At 36.2% G+C, this 15,553-nt stretch overlaps 1 protein-coding gene across 2 annotated transcripts in view; it reads right to left on the reverse strand.

Annotated features, from left to right (window-relative positions):
* Window positions 1-15,553, reverse strand: part of CCSER1 (coiled-coil serine rich protein 1) — a 753,833-nt gene that overhangs the window by 589,681 nt on the left and 148,599 nt on the right. For both annotated transcript variants that reach the window (XM_059172757.1, XM_059172747.1), the window contains exon 3: window positions 10,834-11,018. In XM_059172757.1, coding sequence (XP_059028740.1) covers window positions 10,834-11,018 — 185 coding nt within the window. The remainder of the gene's footprint in view (window positions 1-10,833; window positions 11,019-15,553) is intronic.

Below are 15,553 nucleotides of genomic sequence, written 5' to 3' on the forward strand. Positions count from 1 at the left end.
TGTATTTCCTGGAGCTCTCTGTGGCTAGTCTGGGCCAAGTGACTAGAACTAGTCAATAAATTATAAGAGAAAGTGATAGGAGTCTCTCACAGGTCAGAACACTTATTACTGGGATGAGGACCTCCTGAGATCTCTTTTTGCTATGGTGAATGGCAATATTCACAGTGGTAGCTGGTTGAACAGCTTGGACACAGAATGAGACATTAAATAGAACTCCCAGAAACTTCCACAACAAACATACAGCCTGAATGAGAAGTAAATCCATACTATGAAAGTGACTAAGATTCAGAGGTTATTTGCTATCCCATATCCTAGCTTAACCTCATTCATACATTCAATCATTTTCCTTGCTGTAAGAATGCCAGAGCCTCTGTATTATCCATTACATATGAATATATCCTCACATTAATAATTTTTTTGGAGCAAGATGATGTAAATACATATGGAGTTAAATGTCACTGTGTAAAACTGTTCAAGAAACCATGACATCTCCTTAAATTTATTCATTTATATACCACAGTCTGAAGGAAAAGTTCCTAGAAAGAATGAGCCTATTTTTGGAAAAGCTCTTTAAGATATTTGGACCATACTATTTTATCAAGAAAGTACCTCAACAGAGGAAAATGAAGAAAAATCTTTACTTAAAGGAACTTGAAAAAATATAATAAACGTGAATGCTTATCAATTTTTACCAGATATATTTTGGTTTCCTACAATAAATTTAAGCCAACTCCAATTTCTTCTGAGCCACTGATGTTCAAAGAGTTAATGCATTCTATTCTCCCCTCTCCCTTCAAACTGAAATACCCCCATCCAAATATACAAAAAAACACTAGCATTGTGGTCTATCTAGCCTATTAGAGTATATCTTTGGTTATTCAAAAACCCTTAGCATCTTAATAAATAAAACTATATTCCATGGGTAAACTTAAGTCCCCATGAACTAGATAAAATACTCCAGTTCCTTCTAAATATGAATATCTTCTTTTTGTGAAAAAGTTCCTTTCTAGATGAGATATTCTTCAGTAAATACAATGATACATTCATTAATATATCAGTAAATACTACTACATTTTAAGTTCAGAATCCGCACTAAATTTTGTTTCATTTTTGTATCCCTTACAGAGGGCTGCATAGGCTGCCTTAAGTAGAGCAAGTATAGGCTGCCTTAATTGTGTTAGCTTCATTACATAGAAATAATGCAAAAAAAATTAATTTTAAATCTATTTTATTCTCCACAAAGCATATAGGGTTTAAAGTTAGACAGGTAGAATCCAAATCTAAATCCTATCTCTACCTATATCTGTATTTTGGGGCAAGATACTTATCTTCTCAGTGCTTTATTGTCCTCTTTTATGAATGTGATTAATAGTAGCATCACTTGGTTCATAGCACAGTTAAGGACTTTATGTGAAAATACACATGAAGCATTAAGAGCAGCCCCTTGGTCCAAATAAGTATTGAAAATACATGTCACTATTATTATTGATCTAAAAGGAAAGAATAACTGAACATCTTTTCTTAAATACATACAGTTACTTGAATTATTTTCAAGGAGGAATATAGAAAATGTGTGTCACTATTCACAAATAAAGATTTAATTTCTTAAATATGTTACTTTTTCACATAAAACTAAAACTACTTCCTACCATGCCTCTAAGTACTAACATTTGTTCCTTATATTGCTATGAACACAGAAATATAAGGAATATATTTCAAGAATATATTTTATCTTTAAATATATTTAAAGATCTATTTTAATATATCATTATAATATATATAAAACACATTTTTAATTATATATAATTTATCTAAGAATATATTTTATCCATTTTAAATTCATGATTACACTGTGAATGAAAAGGATGAGGTATTAGTTGTGAAATCCCAAAGAAAACAGTAAAGTCATAAAATAATCTTTGATAGGTTTCATATGGAAATTCAAACATCAGTATTTTATTTCAAAGAGTATGACCTATAAATTCAATGAAATGAAATGAAATTTCATTGAAATGAAATGAAATTCAATGAAAATGTACAATATTTCAACCAAGTTTCTAACAATGAAAGCCTTTCCCTAACCATGACAATGATGTAACCCTGCCATCTAGTGGCAGATCCGTACCACTTCAGGGGCACTTCTTGAAAACTACAAAAAGCCTCACATAAAGAACAAACTGGCATTTTTGTGTTCTGACATTTTAAATTTTAAATCCTGAAAGTGGACCTGGGAAGAAGAGTAATTTTAGATGTTACAAGGAGAACTACTTAAATATATTATGGAAAACGTGAGACAGAGTATATTAAAGGCCCAACTTTGGGCAAGTCTATACACAGTATACAATTATTAATATATCTCTATGAAGAAAAATGAGAATTTTGTGAAAAGAAATGTTTCATGAAAAGTCATTAACCATAACTTTTAGTACTGCATCAACCAGAAATCTTTTTTAATGTGTTCTTACACTTAAAAAATACCATCAGGCATCAGTTAATCAGTTAATCATCAGTTAATCATCAATCAGTCAGTTAATCATCTGACTCTTGATTTCAGCTCAAGCCATGATCTCAGCGTCATGAGTCTGAGCCCCGTGTGGGTCTCCATTCTGAGCGTGGAGTCTGCTTAAGATTCTCTCTCTCCTTCTGCTCCCTCCTCTTCTTCCCCTCCAGTCCACACACAAGCACTCCTTCTCTCTCTCTATTAAAAAAATTAAAAGCGGGGAGGAGTCAAGAAGGCAGAGAAGTAGCAGGCTAAGATGATGTCAGGTAGCAGGAGATCAGCTAGAGAGCTTATCAAACCATTGTGAACACCTACAAATCCAACAGGAGATCCAAGAGAAGAGCAGCAACTCTAGAAACAGAAAACCGACCACTTTCTGAAAGGTAGGACCTGCGGAGAAGTGAATCCAAAGCGACAGGAAGATAGACTGTGGGGGAAGGGGCCGGCTCCTGGCAGGTAGCAGAACAACGGAGCACAAAATCAGGACATCGCTCCAGAGGCTAGGGTGGGGTGAAGCCCACGCAGGGACAGCATCCTGTGGGGTACAGGTCCTGTGAGGTCACAGAAAGATTGGGGCTACCTGAGTGTTACAGAGCTCACAGTATTAGAGCGGGAAAGCCGGCTACAGAGACAGAGCCAAGGAATGAGCTCTCAGCTCAGGGTTACCCTATCATGATCCGTGGCACGAGCCAGTGCTCTGTGAGTGGGGACCCCACAAGATCCGTGGAGACCCCCCTGGAAGAGCACAGGTATCTGTGGGGTTTGGAGACTCCAGGCTGGGCTGTGTGCCAGAGACAGAGAAGCGTGGTAACAGGCTGGATGAGCTCGGAGCACGGGCGGAGGCCAGGGAGACGGGAGGGAATGAGCGCTTTTCTCCAAGGGCGCACTGAGGAGTGGGGCCCCAAACTCTCCGCTCCTTCGGGCTGGAGATCAGGAGGCTACCATTTTCATTCCCATCCTCCAGAACTCTATGGAAAGCATTTAGGGAACAAAAAGCTCCCGAAAGCGAACACAAGCTAATTACTTAGCCTGGCCCCTGGTAAGAGCGGTGCAATTCTGCTTCAGGCAAAGACACTTGAGAATCACAACAACAGGTCCTTCCCCAAGAAGATTAAAAAATAAAAATAAAAAAAAAAAAAATCCAGCCAAGACCACGTTTACTTACCAAGGAGAAAAGAAGAATTCCAGAGGAGGAGAAAGCAAAGCATGGAATTCATGGCTTTCTCCCCATGATTCTTTAGTCTCGCAAAGTTAATTACTTTTTTTAAATTTTATTTTTGTCTTCTGCTAAATTTCTTTTAAAACTTTTACACTTTCCTCTTTTAACTAGTTTATCTTAATACATTTCATTAAAAAAATCTTTTTTGAACCTTCATTATTATAGTCATATTTTATCCTTCATTGTATCTAACTTTATTTTTTGTATATACATAGCATTTTTTTCTTCTTAAAAAATTTGGGGTATAACTACTTCTAATAGATCAAAATACACCCAAAATCTAGCACAGGGCTTTGTTCTAATCTCCAGCCTGAGCAAATTCTCTCCATTTTCTTTTTCTTTATTCTCCCAACTAACTTATCATATCAACTCCTTTTTTAGAATTTTTTAAAAATTTTTCATCTTTATAGTCATATTCCATCCCTTCACTGTGTTTACCCTTATATATGTTTTTCATTCTTTAAAATTTTGGGAGGTAGTTTCTTCTAAGATATCAAAATACTCCCAAAATTAAGTGAGTGACCCTGTTCTATTCACCAGTCTAATATATATATTTCCTTCTTTTTTATAATTTTTTCTTTGTTTTCTTTTTTTAATTATTTTTTTTCTGAACTTCTTTTTACCCCCTCCCTTCCCCCCATGATTTAGGGCCTCTTCTCATTTGGTTAAAGCACATTTTCCTGAGATATTTGCCACCCTTTTAGTATTTTATTTGCTCCTTCATATATTCTTATCTTGATAAAATTACAAGGTGGAAAAACTCACCACAAAAAAAAGAACAAGAAACAGTACCAAAGGCTAGGGACCTAATCAATACGGGCATTGGTAATATGTCAGATCTAGAGTTCAAAATGACGATTCTCAAGGTGCATGAATTCTCAAAGGCATGGAAGATATTAGAGAAACCCTGTCTGGAGAAATAAAAGCCCTTTCTAGAGAAATGAAGGAACTAAAATCTAACCAAGTTGAAATAAAAAAAGCTATTAATGAGGTGTAATAAAAAATGGATGCTCTTAATTATAGGATAAATGAGGCAGAAGAGAGAATTAGCGATATAGAGGACCAAATGACAGAGAATAAAGAAGCTGAGCAAAAGAGGGACAAACAACTACTGGACCACGAGGGGAGAATTTGAGAGATAAGTGACACTGTAAGACGAAACAACATTAGAATAATTGGGATTCCAGAAGAAGAAGAAAGAGAGAGGGGAGCAGAAAGTATATTGGAGAGAATTATAATAGAGAATTTCCCTAATATTGCAAAGGGAACAAGCATCAAAATCCAGGAGGTGCACTCAAAATCAGTAAGAAAAGGTCCAAACCCCGTCATCTAATAGTAAAATTTACAAGTCTTAGCGACAAAGAGAAAATCCTAAAAACAGCCCAGGACAAGAAGTCTGTAACATACAATGGTAAAAATATTAGATTGGCATCAGACTTATCCACAGATACCTGGCAGGCCAGAAAGAACTGGCATGATATTTTCAGAGCACTAAACGAGAAAAACATGCAGCCAAGAATATTATCCAGCTAGGCTATCACTGAAAATAGAAGGAGAGATAAAAAGCTTCCAGGACAAACAAAAACTAAAAGAATGTGTAAACACCAAATTAGCTCTACAGGAAATATTGAAAGGGGTCCTCTAAGCAAAGAGACAACCTAAAAGTAGTAGTCCAGAAAGGAACAGAGACAATATACAGTAACAGTCACCTTACAGGCAATACAAGGGCACTAAATTCATATCTCTAAAAACTTACCCTGAATGTAAATGGGCTAAATGCCCCAATCAAAAGACACAGGGTATCAGAATGGATAAATAAACAAAACCCATCAATATGCTGTCTACTAGAAACTCATTTTAGACCCAAACACACCTCCAGATTTAAAGTGAGGGGGTGAAAAACAATGTACCATGCTAATGAACATCAAAAGAAAGCTGGGGTGGCAATCCTTATCTCAGATTAATTAGATTATAAGCCAAAGACTATAATAAGAGATGAGGAAGGACACTATATCATACTCAAAGGGTCTGTCCAACAAGAAGATCTAACACTTTTACATATCTATGCCCTAACATGGGAACAGCCAAATATATAAACCAATAATAACAAAATCAAAGAAGCACATCGACAATAATACAATAATAATAGGGGACTTTAACACTGCCCTCACTGAAATGGTCGACCATCCAAGCAAAAGATCAACAAGGAAATAAAGGCCTTAAACGACACACTGGACCAGATGGGCATCAGATATATTCAGAACATTTCATCCCAAAGCAACAGAATACACATTCTTCTCTAGTGCACATGGAACATTCTCCATAATAGATCACACCCTGGGTCATAAATCAGGTCTCAACAGGTATCAAAAGATTGGGATCATTCCCTGCATATTTTCAGACCACAATGCTCTGAAGCTAGAACTCAATTACAAAAAGAAATTTGGAAAAAACTCAAATACAGGGAGACTAAACAGCATCCTTCTAAAGAATGAATGGGTCAACAAGGAAATTAAAGAAGAATTGAAAAAAATTCATGGAAACAAATGATAATGAAAACACAATGGTTTAAAATCTGTGGGACACAGCAAAGGCAGTCCTGAGAGGAAAATATATAGCAATAAAAGCCTTTCTCAAGAAACAAGAAAGGTCTCAAATACACAGCCTAACCCTACACCTAAAGAACCTGGAGAAAGAACAACAAAGAAAGCCTAAACCCAGCAGGAGAAGAGAAATAATAAAGATCAGAGCAGAAACCAATGAAATAGAAACCAAAAAAAAAAACCAAAGAACAAATCAATGAAACTAGGAGCTGGTTCTTTGAAAGAATTAATAAAACTGATAAACCCCTGGCCAGACTTATCCAAATGAAAAGAGAAAGGACCCAAATAAATAAAATCATGAATGAAAGAGGAGAGATCACAACTAACACCAAAGAAATATAAACAATTATAAGAACATATTATGAGCAACTCTACGCCAGCAAATTTGACAATCTGAAAGAAATGGATGCATTCCTAGAGACATATAAACTACCACAACTGAACCAGGAAGAAATAGAAAACCTGAACAGACCCATAACCAGTAAGGAGATTGAAATAGTCATAAAAAATCTCCAAACAAACAAGAGCCAAACATTTAAAGAAGAATTAATTCCTATTCTCCTGAAACTGTTCCAAAAAATAGAAATGGAAGGAAAACTTCCAAACTCATTTTATGAGGCCAGCATCACCTTGATCCCAAAACCAGACAAAGATCACATCAAAAAAGAGAATTACAGAACAATATCCTTGATGAACACAAATGCAAAAATTCTCACCAAAATACTAGCCAATAGGATCCAACAGTACATTAAAAGGATTATGCACCACGACCAAGTGGGATTTATTCCAGGGCTGCAAAGTTGGTTCAACATCCACAAATCAATCCATGTGATACAATACATTAATAAAAGAAAGAACAAGAGCCATATGATACTCTCCATAGATGTTGAAAAAGCATTTGACAAAGTACAGCATCCCTAACTGATCAAAACTCTTGAAAGTGTAGGGATAGAGGGCACATACTTCAATATCATCAAAGCCATCTATCAAAAATTCACCGCAAATATCATTCTCATTGGAGAAAAGCTGAGAGCTTTTCTCTCAAAGGTAGGAACATGGCACGGATGTCCATTATCACCACTGCTATTATTCAACATACTACTAGAAGTCCTAGCCTCAGTAGTCTGACAACAAAAAGAAATTAAAGGCATCCAAATCAGCAAAGAAGTCAAACTATCACTCTTTGCAGATGATATGATACTATATGTGGAAAACCCAAAACACTCCACTCCAAAACTGCTAAAACTTGTATAGGAATTCAGTAAGTGTCAGGATATAAAATCAATGCACAGAAATCAGTTGCATTTCTTTACACCAACAACAAGACAGAAGAAAGAGAAATTAAGGAGTCAATCCCATTTACACCTGCACCCAAAACCATAAGATACCTAGGAATAAACCTAACCAAAGAGGTAAAGAATGTATACTCAGAAAACTATAAAGTACTCATGAAAGAAATTGAGAAAGACACAAAGAAATGGAAAAATGTTCCATGCTCCTGGATTGGAAGAACAAATATTGTGAAAATATCTATGCTACCTAAAGTAATCTACACATTTAATACAATCCCTATCAAAATACCACCAACTTTTTTCAAAGACATGGAAAAAATAATCCTAAAATTTATATGGAACCAGAAAAGACCTCAAATAGCCAAAGGAATATTGAAAAAGCAAGCCAAAGTTGGTGGCATCACAATTCCAGACTTCAGCTCTATTACAAAGCTGTCATCATCAAGACAGTATGGTACTGGCACAAAAACAGACACATATATCAATGGAACAGAATAGAGAACCCAGAAATAGACCCTCAACTCTATGGTCAACTAAACTTCAACAAAGCAGGAAAGAATATCCGGTGGAAAAAAGACAGCCTCTTCAACAAATGGTGTTGGGAAAATTGGACAGCCACATGCAAAAGAATGAAATTGGACCATTTCCTTACACCACACATGAAAATGGACTCAAAATGGATGAAGGACCTCAATGTGAGAAAGGAATCCATTCAAATCCTTGAGGAGAACACAGGCAGCGACCCCTTCAGCCTCAGCTGCAGCAACTTCTTCCTAGGAACATCACCAAAGGCAAGGGAAGCAAGGGCAAAAAATGAACTATTGGGACTTCATCAAGATCAAAAGCTTTTGCACAGCAAAGGAAACAGTTAACAAAACCAAAAACTGACAGAATGGGAGAAGATATTTGCAAACAACATATCAGATAAAGGGCCAGTATCCAAAATATATAAAGAGCTTATCAAACTCAACACCCAAAGAACAAATAATCCAATCAAGAAATGGGCAGAGGACATGAACAGACATTTCTGCAAAGAAGACATCCAAATGGCCAACAGACACATAAACAAGTGCTCCACATCACTCCACATCACTCGGCATCAGGAAAATACAAATCAAAACCACATTGAGATACCACCTCGTATCAGTCAGAATGGCTAAAATTAATAAGTCAGGAAATGACAGATGCTGGCAAGGATGCGGAGAAAGGGGAACCCTCCTACACTGTTGGTGGGAATGCAAGCTGGTGCAACCACTCTAGAAAGCAGCATGGAGGTTCCTCAAAAGTTGAAAATAGAGTTACTCTATGACCCAGCAACAGCACGACTGGATATTTACCCTAAAGATACAAATGTAGTGATCCAAAGGGGCACATGCACCCGAATGTTTATAGCAGCAATGTCCACAATAGCCAAACTATGGAAAGAACCTAGATGTCCATTAACAGATGAATGGATAAAGAAGATGTGGTATATATATACAATGGAATACTATGCAGCCATCAAAAGAAATGAAATCTTGCCATCTGCAACAACATGGATGGATCTAGAGGGTATTGTGCTTAGCAAAATAAGTCAGTTGGAGAAAGACAACTATCATATGATCTCCCTGATATGAGGAAGTGGAGATGCTACGTGGGTGGTTTGGAGGGTAGGAAAAGAATAAATGAAACAAGATGGGATCAGAAGCGGGACAAACCATAAGAGAGTCTTAATCTCACACAAAAAAACTGAAGGTTGCTGGGGGGAGGGCGGTAGGGAGAGGGTGGTTGGGTTATGGACATTGGGGAGGGTATGTGCTATGGTGAGTGCTATGAAGTATGTAAACCTGGCGATTCACAGACCTGTACCCCTGGGGCTAATACTACTTTATATATATATATATAAAATTAAAAATTAAAAAAAATTAAAAGCAACAGTAATAAAGTAAAATATCACCCCCCAAAAAAGATGAAATATAATACAGGATCTTTCTCTCTATAAATATAAACATAAAAACACAATCATTTTTTAGTATAATGGAAACAAAAGTCCACTATCATTTGTTGTTTTGCAGTTACTGATCTGCCCAAGAGTAAGATCTGTCCAAACCTGACCTAATTGCTAGAACTTTTAACTTTGAGTACAGTGGTTTTGCTCTCACTCAGTGCTGCCTCAGTAACTTAAGACTTCTTCGCAATAAAATTGTTAAAACTGGATGAACTATTTTCATTTGAAACCAAATCATGTAAAATTCAGAGATAAAATGTACAAGTAATTTAGTTTTGAGGATTTTTCACACATATCCATGAATAGGAAGATAGGTAGGTAGGTAGCTAGGTAGCTAGACAAGTAGATAGATCATTTTTAGAAAACACTGTTATATATCAAGAATAAAAAACACTGCTGAAAAAGGAAACATTTGTGAGAAAGTGAACAAAGAGAATTCCAAAAGTCAAGCCCACCTCAGTATTTGTGCGATCCAAGGCTCTCCAGACCTCCTGGGCTGTAGTCTACTCATCACCTCTTCCCACCTGGTTTTCTCTCTCACTGTGAAGGAGCGTCATAAATGTGCCTCTAGACACCACAGTCCCCAAGTGTAAGCTCAGACCTGACTCCCTATACACACGTTACCTTCACCCTCACCTAAAGGTTCCTGCAGTTTAGACAAGGAATCTGGAATCCTGGTTACCTAGAATGTGTCAAAGCTTTGGATGGGCATTTTCTCTTGACCCCAAAGCTCCTCATTCCGGGTGGACAGGCTACTGTAAAAGGACAGGCAGAGCAGGATCCACCAAGAGGTGAATGGGTGGTAGTGGCGTTAAGTATGGCTTATAACTGGACATTTTTAGAGTGGCTATAGGGTAGAGAGATGGTGTGAAAGAATGGTTACCGAAGGGTGCCCCTGTAATGTTCAGCATTTTTAATTAGTTTGTGTATCCTGGGGTCTTGTTCTAGAAGAGAGAATATCAAACCTTCTATGGAAGCAAGAAGACAGGAATTACGGGTAACTGTCAGGTGTACTACTATCTGTCACGACACGTAAGAATCTGAAGTGAAAACACAGCCTCTCTAACTTGGGACGTCAACTAAGGAGACCAATTTTCCCTTCAAATATGAAGTATCTATTCTTTAGTCTGTTTATTTTTTTGTCAGTCTGTTTTCATTTTGCAAGAGGCATAAATACTCCAGGCACATACGTAATTATCTTAATTAATGCAAATATACACACACACACTTACCATGCTGTTCATTTTTGAAGATGATGAACCTGCTCTTTGCTTTCTTAAACTACTCACTTCTTCTACATTTCCATCTTTTGATTTCAAAATCATCCTGCTGCTCCCTGCAGTTCCTTCGGAAGAGGATCGCAGTCGCCTTTCTATAAATCTTCCTTCACGATATGGACTGAAGCTACTGGCAAGAACTATGAAAATAGATAAATAAATAAATATTAATACAAATGCTTAAATGTAGTTTTTACAAATGTTCCATTGAAAAAAAATGAGAAACTCTTAGTGTCATTCAAAAACTCTCTATCATATAAAAAATTTTTAATTAGTAATGGTAAATTTAGTTTACTTAATCATGTAATCACTTTGAAGCTCAAAACCTTCACAGTCATCCTTGGTTTCTCCATATCTCAGATAAACTGCATAATCCGATCCTGTCCTTATTACCTTTAAATTGCATACAGAATCTGATCCCCTCTTATACCTTCTCTACCAATGCATCCTGGACCAAACTCTACCAACCCTAGCTTGGGTTACTATAATACTTCAACAGTTCTCCTGCTTTTGCCCATTCCCACTTACCTCTCTCTCTTCAAAAAACAGAGCCTGCTTTCCACATTACCATGAATGATACACTGAAGACATAAGTGACATTGGTCATGATCACTCTTCTAGTTATAGAGTTGATATTTTCCCAACCTAAGTTGCCTTATGATCTGTCCCTCCATTAAGAGCCTCCCTATGTTCACCTGTTCATGTAACTTCACCTGCTGAGCCCTCCTCCACGGCCTCTAGCAGTTGCTAGAACACTGCAGGCACACTGCAGTCCCATGACCTTTATCTCATAGGCTTTGCACAGTTATGTTTCTCTTAAATATTTGTGTAACTTACTCCCTCATCACCTTCAACTCTTTGCTAATATGCTACCCTGACTAATACCCTGTTCACCATACTTAAAAGGGTCTTTGTGAGACCTGAGGCCAAACTATAAACAATGAACTATCAGAAAGTAAAATTAAGAAAACAATACCATTTGTAATATCAACAAAAAGGATAAAATACTAAGAAACAAATTTAACCAAGGAAGGGAAATATCACTACACGGGAAACTATAAGACACTGACGAAAGGAGTTGAAGAATACATAAATAAATGGAACAATACTCTGTGTTCATAAACTGGAGGAATTAATATTTTTAAAATATCCTTACTACTTCAAGCAATCTACAGAGTCAATGCAATCCCATCAAAACTATAATGTTGTTTCTCATGGAAATACAAAAGCAATTCTACAAAAAAACTGCAAAAGATCTCAAACAGCCAAAGCAATCCTGAGAAAGAACAAAGCTGAAGGCGTCACACTGCCTGATTTCACTCTATACCACAAGGCTACAGTAATCAAACAGTACAGTATTGGCATAAAAACAGATACATGGATCAATGGGACAGAATAAAGAGCCCAGAAATAAAACCATCACATATGAGCAATTAATTTTTGTCAAAGGACCCAAGAATATGCAATGCAGAAAGGAGAGTCTCTTCAGTAAATGGTGTTGGAAGAACTGAAGAGCCATATGTAAATGAATGAACCTAGAACCCCATCTTATAGCATACAAAAAAAAAATCTCAAAATGAATTAAAGATTTGAACATAAGGCCTGAAATGATAAAACTCTTAGAAAAAAAAGTATGGGTAAGCTCTGTGACATTAGTCTTGGCAAAGACTTCTTGGGTTTTGCACCAAAAGCAAAAGCAACAGAAGCAAAAATAAACAACTGGGACTATTTCAAAGTGAAAAGCTTCTGCAAGCGAAGTAAACAATCAACAAAATGAAAAGGCAGATTATAGAATGGGAGAAAATAAATTTTCAAATAGCATATCCTATAAGGGGTTAAAAGCCAAAATATACAAGGAACTCATACAACTCAACAGGTATATGAAAAGGTGTTCTGCATCACTATTCACCAGGAAAAGGTAAATCAAAACCATGAGATATCACCACACCAGTTAGGATGGCTAGTAGTAAAAAGTCAAAAGAGAACACGCACTGTCAATGCTGTGAAGAAAAGGGAAACTTCATACACTGATGGTGGGGATGCAAAGTGATATAGCCACTATGGAGAAAAGTATGGAGTTTATTCAAGAAATTAAAAATAAAGTTACCATATGATGTAGGAATTCCATTTCTGGGTATATATCCAAAAAGAAATGAAATCATTAGCTCAAAGAGATGGCCGTACCCCATGTTTATAATAGCATCAGGTATATCTAAGTATGTAAACAATCTAAAAGTTCATCAACAATGAATAGAAAAATAAAGAGCTCAACTTTATATTATTTTTCATATGACTATATATCCCAGACATTCAGGTATGTATTAAATACTAATATATACATCTTCCATAATAATCGCAGAATAAATTCAGTATTATGGAATTTAGTGTACATACCAATTCTTTCTTACATAAAATACATTTACTTAACAGGTTTTAAAATGCTGAACTTCCAAATTATAAAATCTTTATGAATGACACAAAAACCTCTCCACATACTGAAAGATAGAATACTATTATCTTTTCCTTGTTGACATTACCAGCTTATTTGTCTATCCCTCTCATTTTTCCAAGTTGTAGATAACACAAATAAACAGCCAATGTCCCAAGAACCAGCAACACATTATCAAATTCATCAAAATTATTTTAATGTGTTAAATGGCTCACAATTAGGATCTCAGTCAACAGATTAATAGTCAGCAAGATATGCCCACAGAGATAAGTATACATAGCATTCAATTTGGCATGGAGGCAAATGATTGTTTCTAAATAAGAATTAAGGATAATCAGGATAAGTACATTTCTACTTTTTTTGGTGCTATTTCTTTTAAAAACTGCCTAAAGTCCAATTTGAGATCCACCATTTGCTAACAGTGTGATTTCACAGTTATTTAACTTAACCTTTAACTATTAATAATTGCCATATAAAACTTTCGTTATGATTGAACAATACTGGGGCACCTGGGTGACTCAGTGGGTTAAGCCTCTGCCTCATGGTGGCTCAGGGCATGATCCTGGGGTCTGGGATGGAGCCCCGCCCGCATTGGGCTCTCTGCTCTGCGGGAAGCCTGCTTCCCCCTCTCTCTCTGCTTGCCTCTCTGCCTACCTATGATCTCTGTCTGACTTGTGATCTCTGTCTGTGAAATAAATAAATAAAATCTTTAAAAAAAAAAAAAAAGATACTTATCTTGATGAGCACTGAGTAAGATAAGGGATTGATGAATCACTATATTGTATACCCAAAACTAATAGAACACTGTATGTTAAGTACACTGTAATTAAATTTTTAAAAATAAATTGAAAATAAATTTTAAAATAAGGTTAAATAAAACAATGCAAATAAATTGCTTAGCATATTTTTGGGCACACATTAAGTGTACAAAAGGTCATCATCAATCAGCATTGTTCTTATTATTACTATACTATAATTAAAGAATTAACTAAAGGTATAACTAAAGCCATAAGTACAAACAAGGCCACCAAGATCAAAAAATTTAAAAAGTAGGCAGATGCATAAAAATGATCTTGTATCAAATGTGAAAAATATTGGCCTGCATAATTATACAGCTAGAGAATTCATTCATGCATTTAAAACTTTAAAATTGGGCAGCTGGGTGCCTCAGTCGGTTAAGCAGCTGCCTTTGGCTTGGGTCATGATCCCAGGGTCCTGGAATCAAGTACAGTTTTGGACTCCCTGCTCAGTGGGAAGTCTGCTTCTTCCTCTGTCTTTCCTTGCCGCTTGTGCTCTCTCTCATTCCCTTGCTCTCCCACAAAAATAAGTAAATAAAATCTTTAAGAAAATAAAACTTTTAAATTATTATATTCATGGAGAAACTAATTGGATTAATCATATAATCTTAAGATTCTTGACACTCTGATATATAATTTGACTTATTATAAATTTTATGTAATAATTTAGTATTATTTTTAATGTTTTAGAAAGAGCTGGGGTCATGACATCACTAAGCCCGGTCAATAAGAGCCTGAATTTTGAATTGAGATGGTTGTAACTTGACCTTTGCCACTTAATAGCTATATGATCCCTTGGTCTCAGTTTACATATTTGTAAAATGGAGACCACTAATACCTATCTCATAGGGTTTTTATCCTAAACAATTATCTACTAATGTTGTGACTTCAGAAACATTACTTAATGTATCTGTGTTCCAATTATTTTATCTGTAAAATGGGTGGTTATAATTGTAGCGGTTACAATCAAGTGAGAATTTGATGAATTAATGTATCCAAAGTCCACAGAATTGGAAGTAATAATGATAAGACATAGAAGCATTCAATGTTGGGAGAAGTAGTTGGCAGTAGTAGTAGTAGTAAAAGTAATAGGAATAGTAGGAGTAGCAACAGCAGCAGCAGAGGCAGTAGGAATCACAGCAGAGGAAAAAAAATGATAAAAATAATGTCAAATACAGACCAGTAGGTGGCATACATTCAACAGTTCTCTTTTTTTAAGATTTTATTTATTTGACAGACAGATGTCACAAGTAGGCAGAGAGGCAGGCAGAAGAGAGAGGAGGAAGCAGGCTCCCTGCTGAGCAGAGAGTCCAATGTGGGGCTTGATCCCAGGACTCTGGGATCATGACCTGAGCTGAAGGCAGAGGCCACTGAGCCACCCAGGTGCCCCTCAACAGTTTTCTTAAATGAAATTTAAATAACAAAGTTT

This window comes from Mustela lutreola, chromosome 1, assembly GCF_030435805.1.
Source record: "Mustela lutreola isolate mMusLut2 chromosome 1, mMusLut2.pri, whole genome shotgun sequence".
Classification (NCBI taxonomy): domain Eukaryota; kingdom Metazoa; phylum Chordata; class Mammalia; order Carnivora; family Mustelidae; genus Mustela; species Mustela lutreola.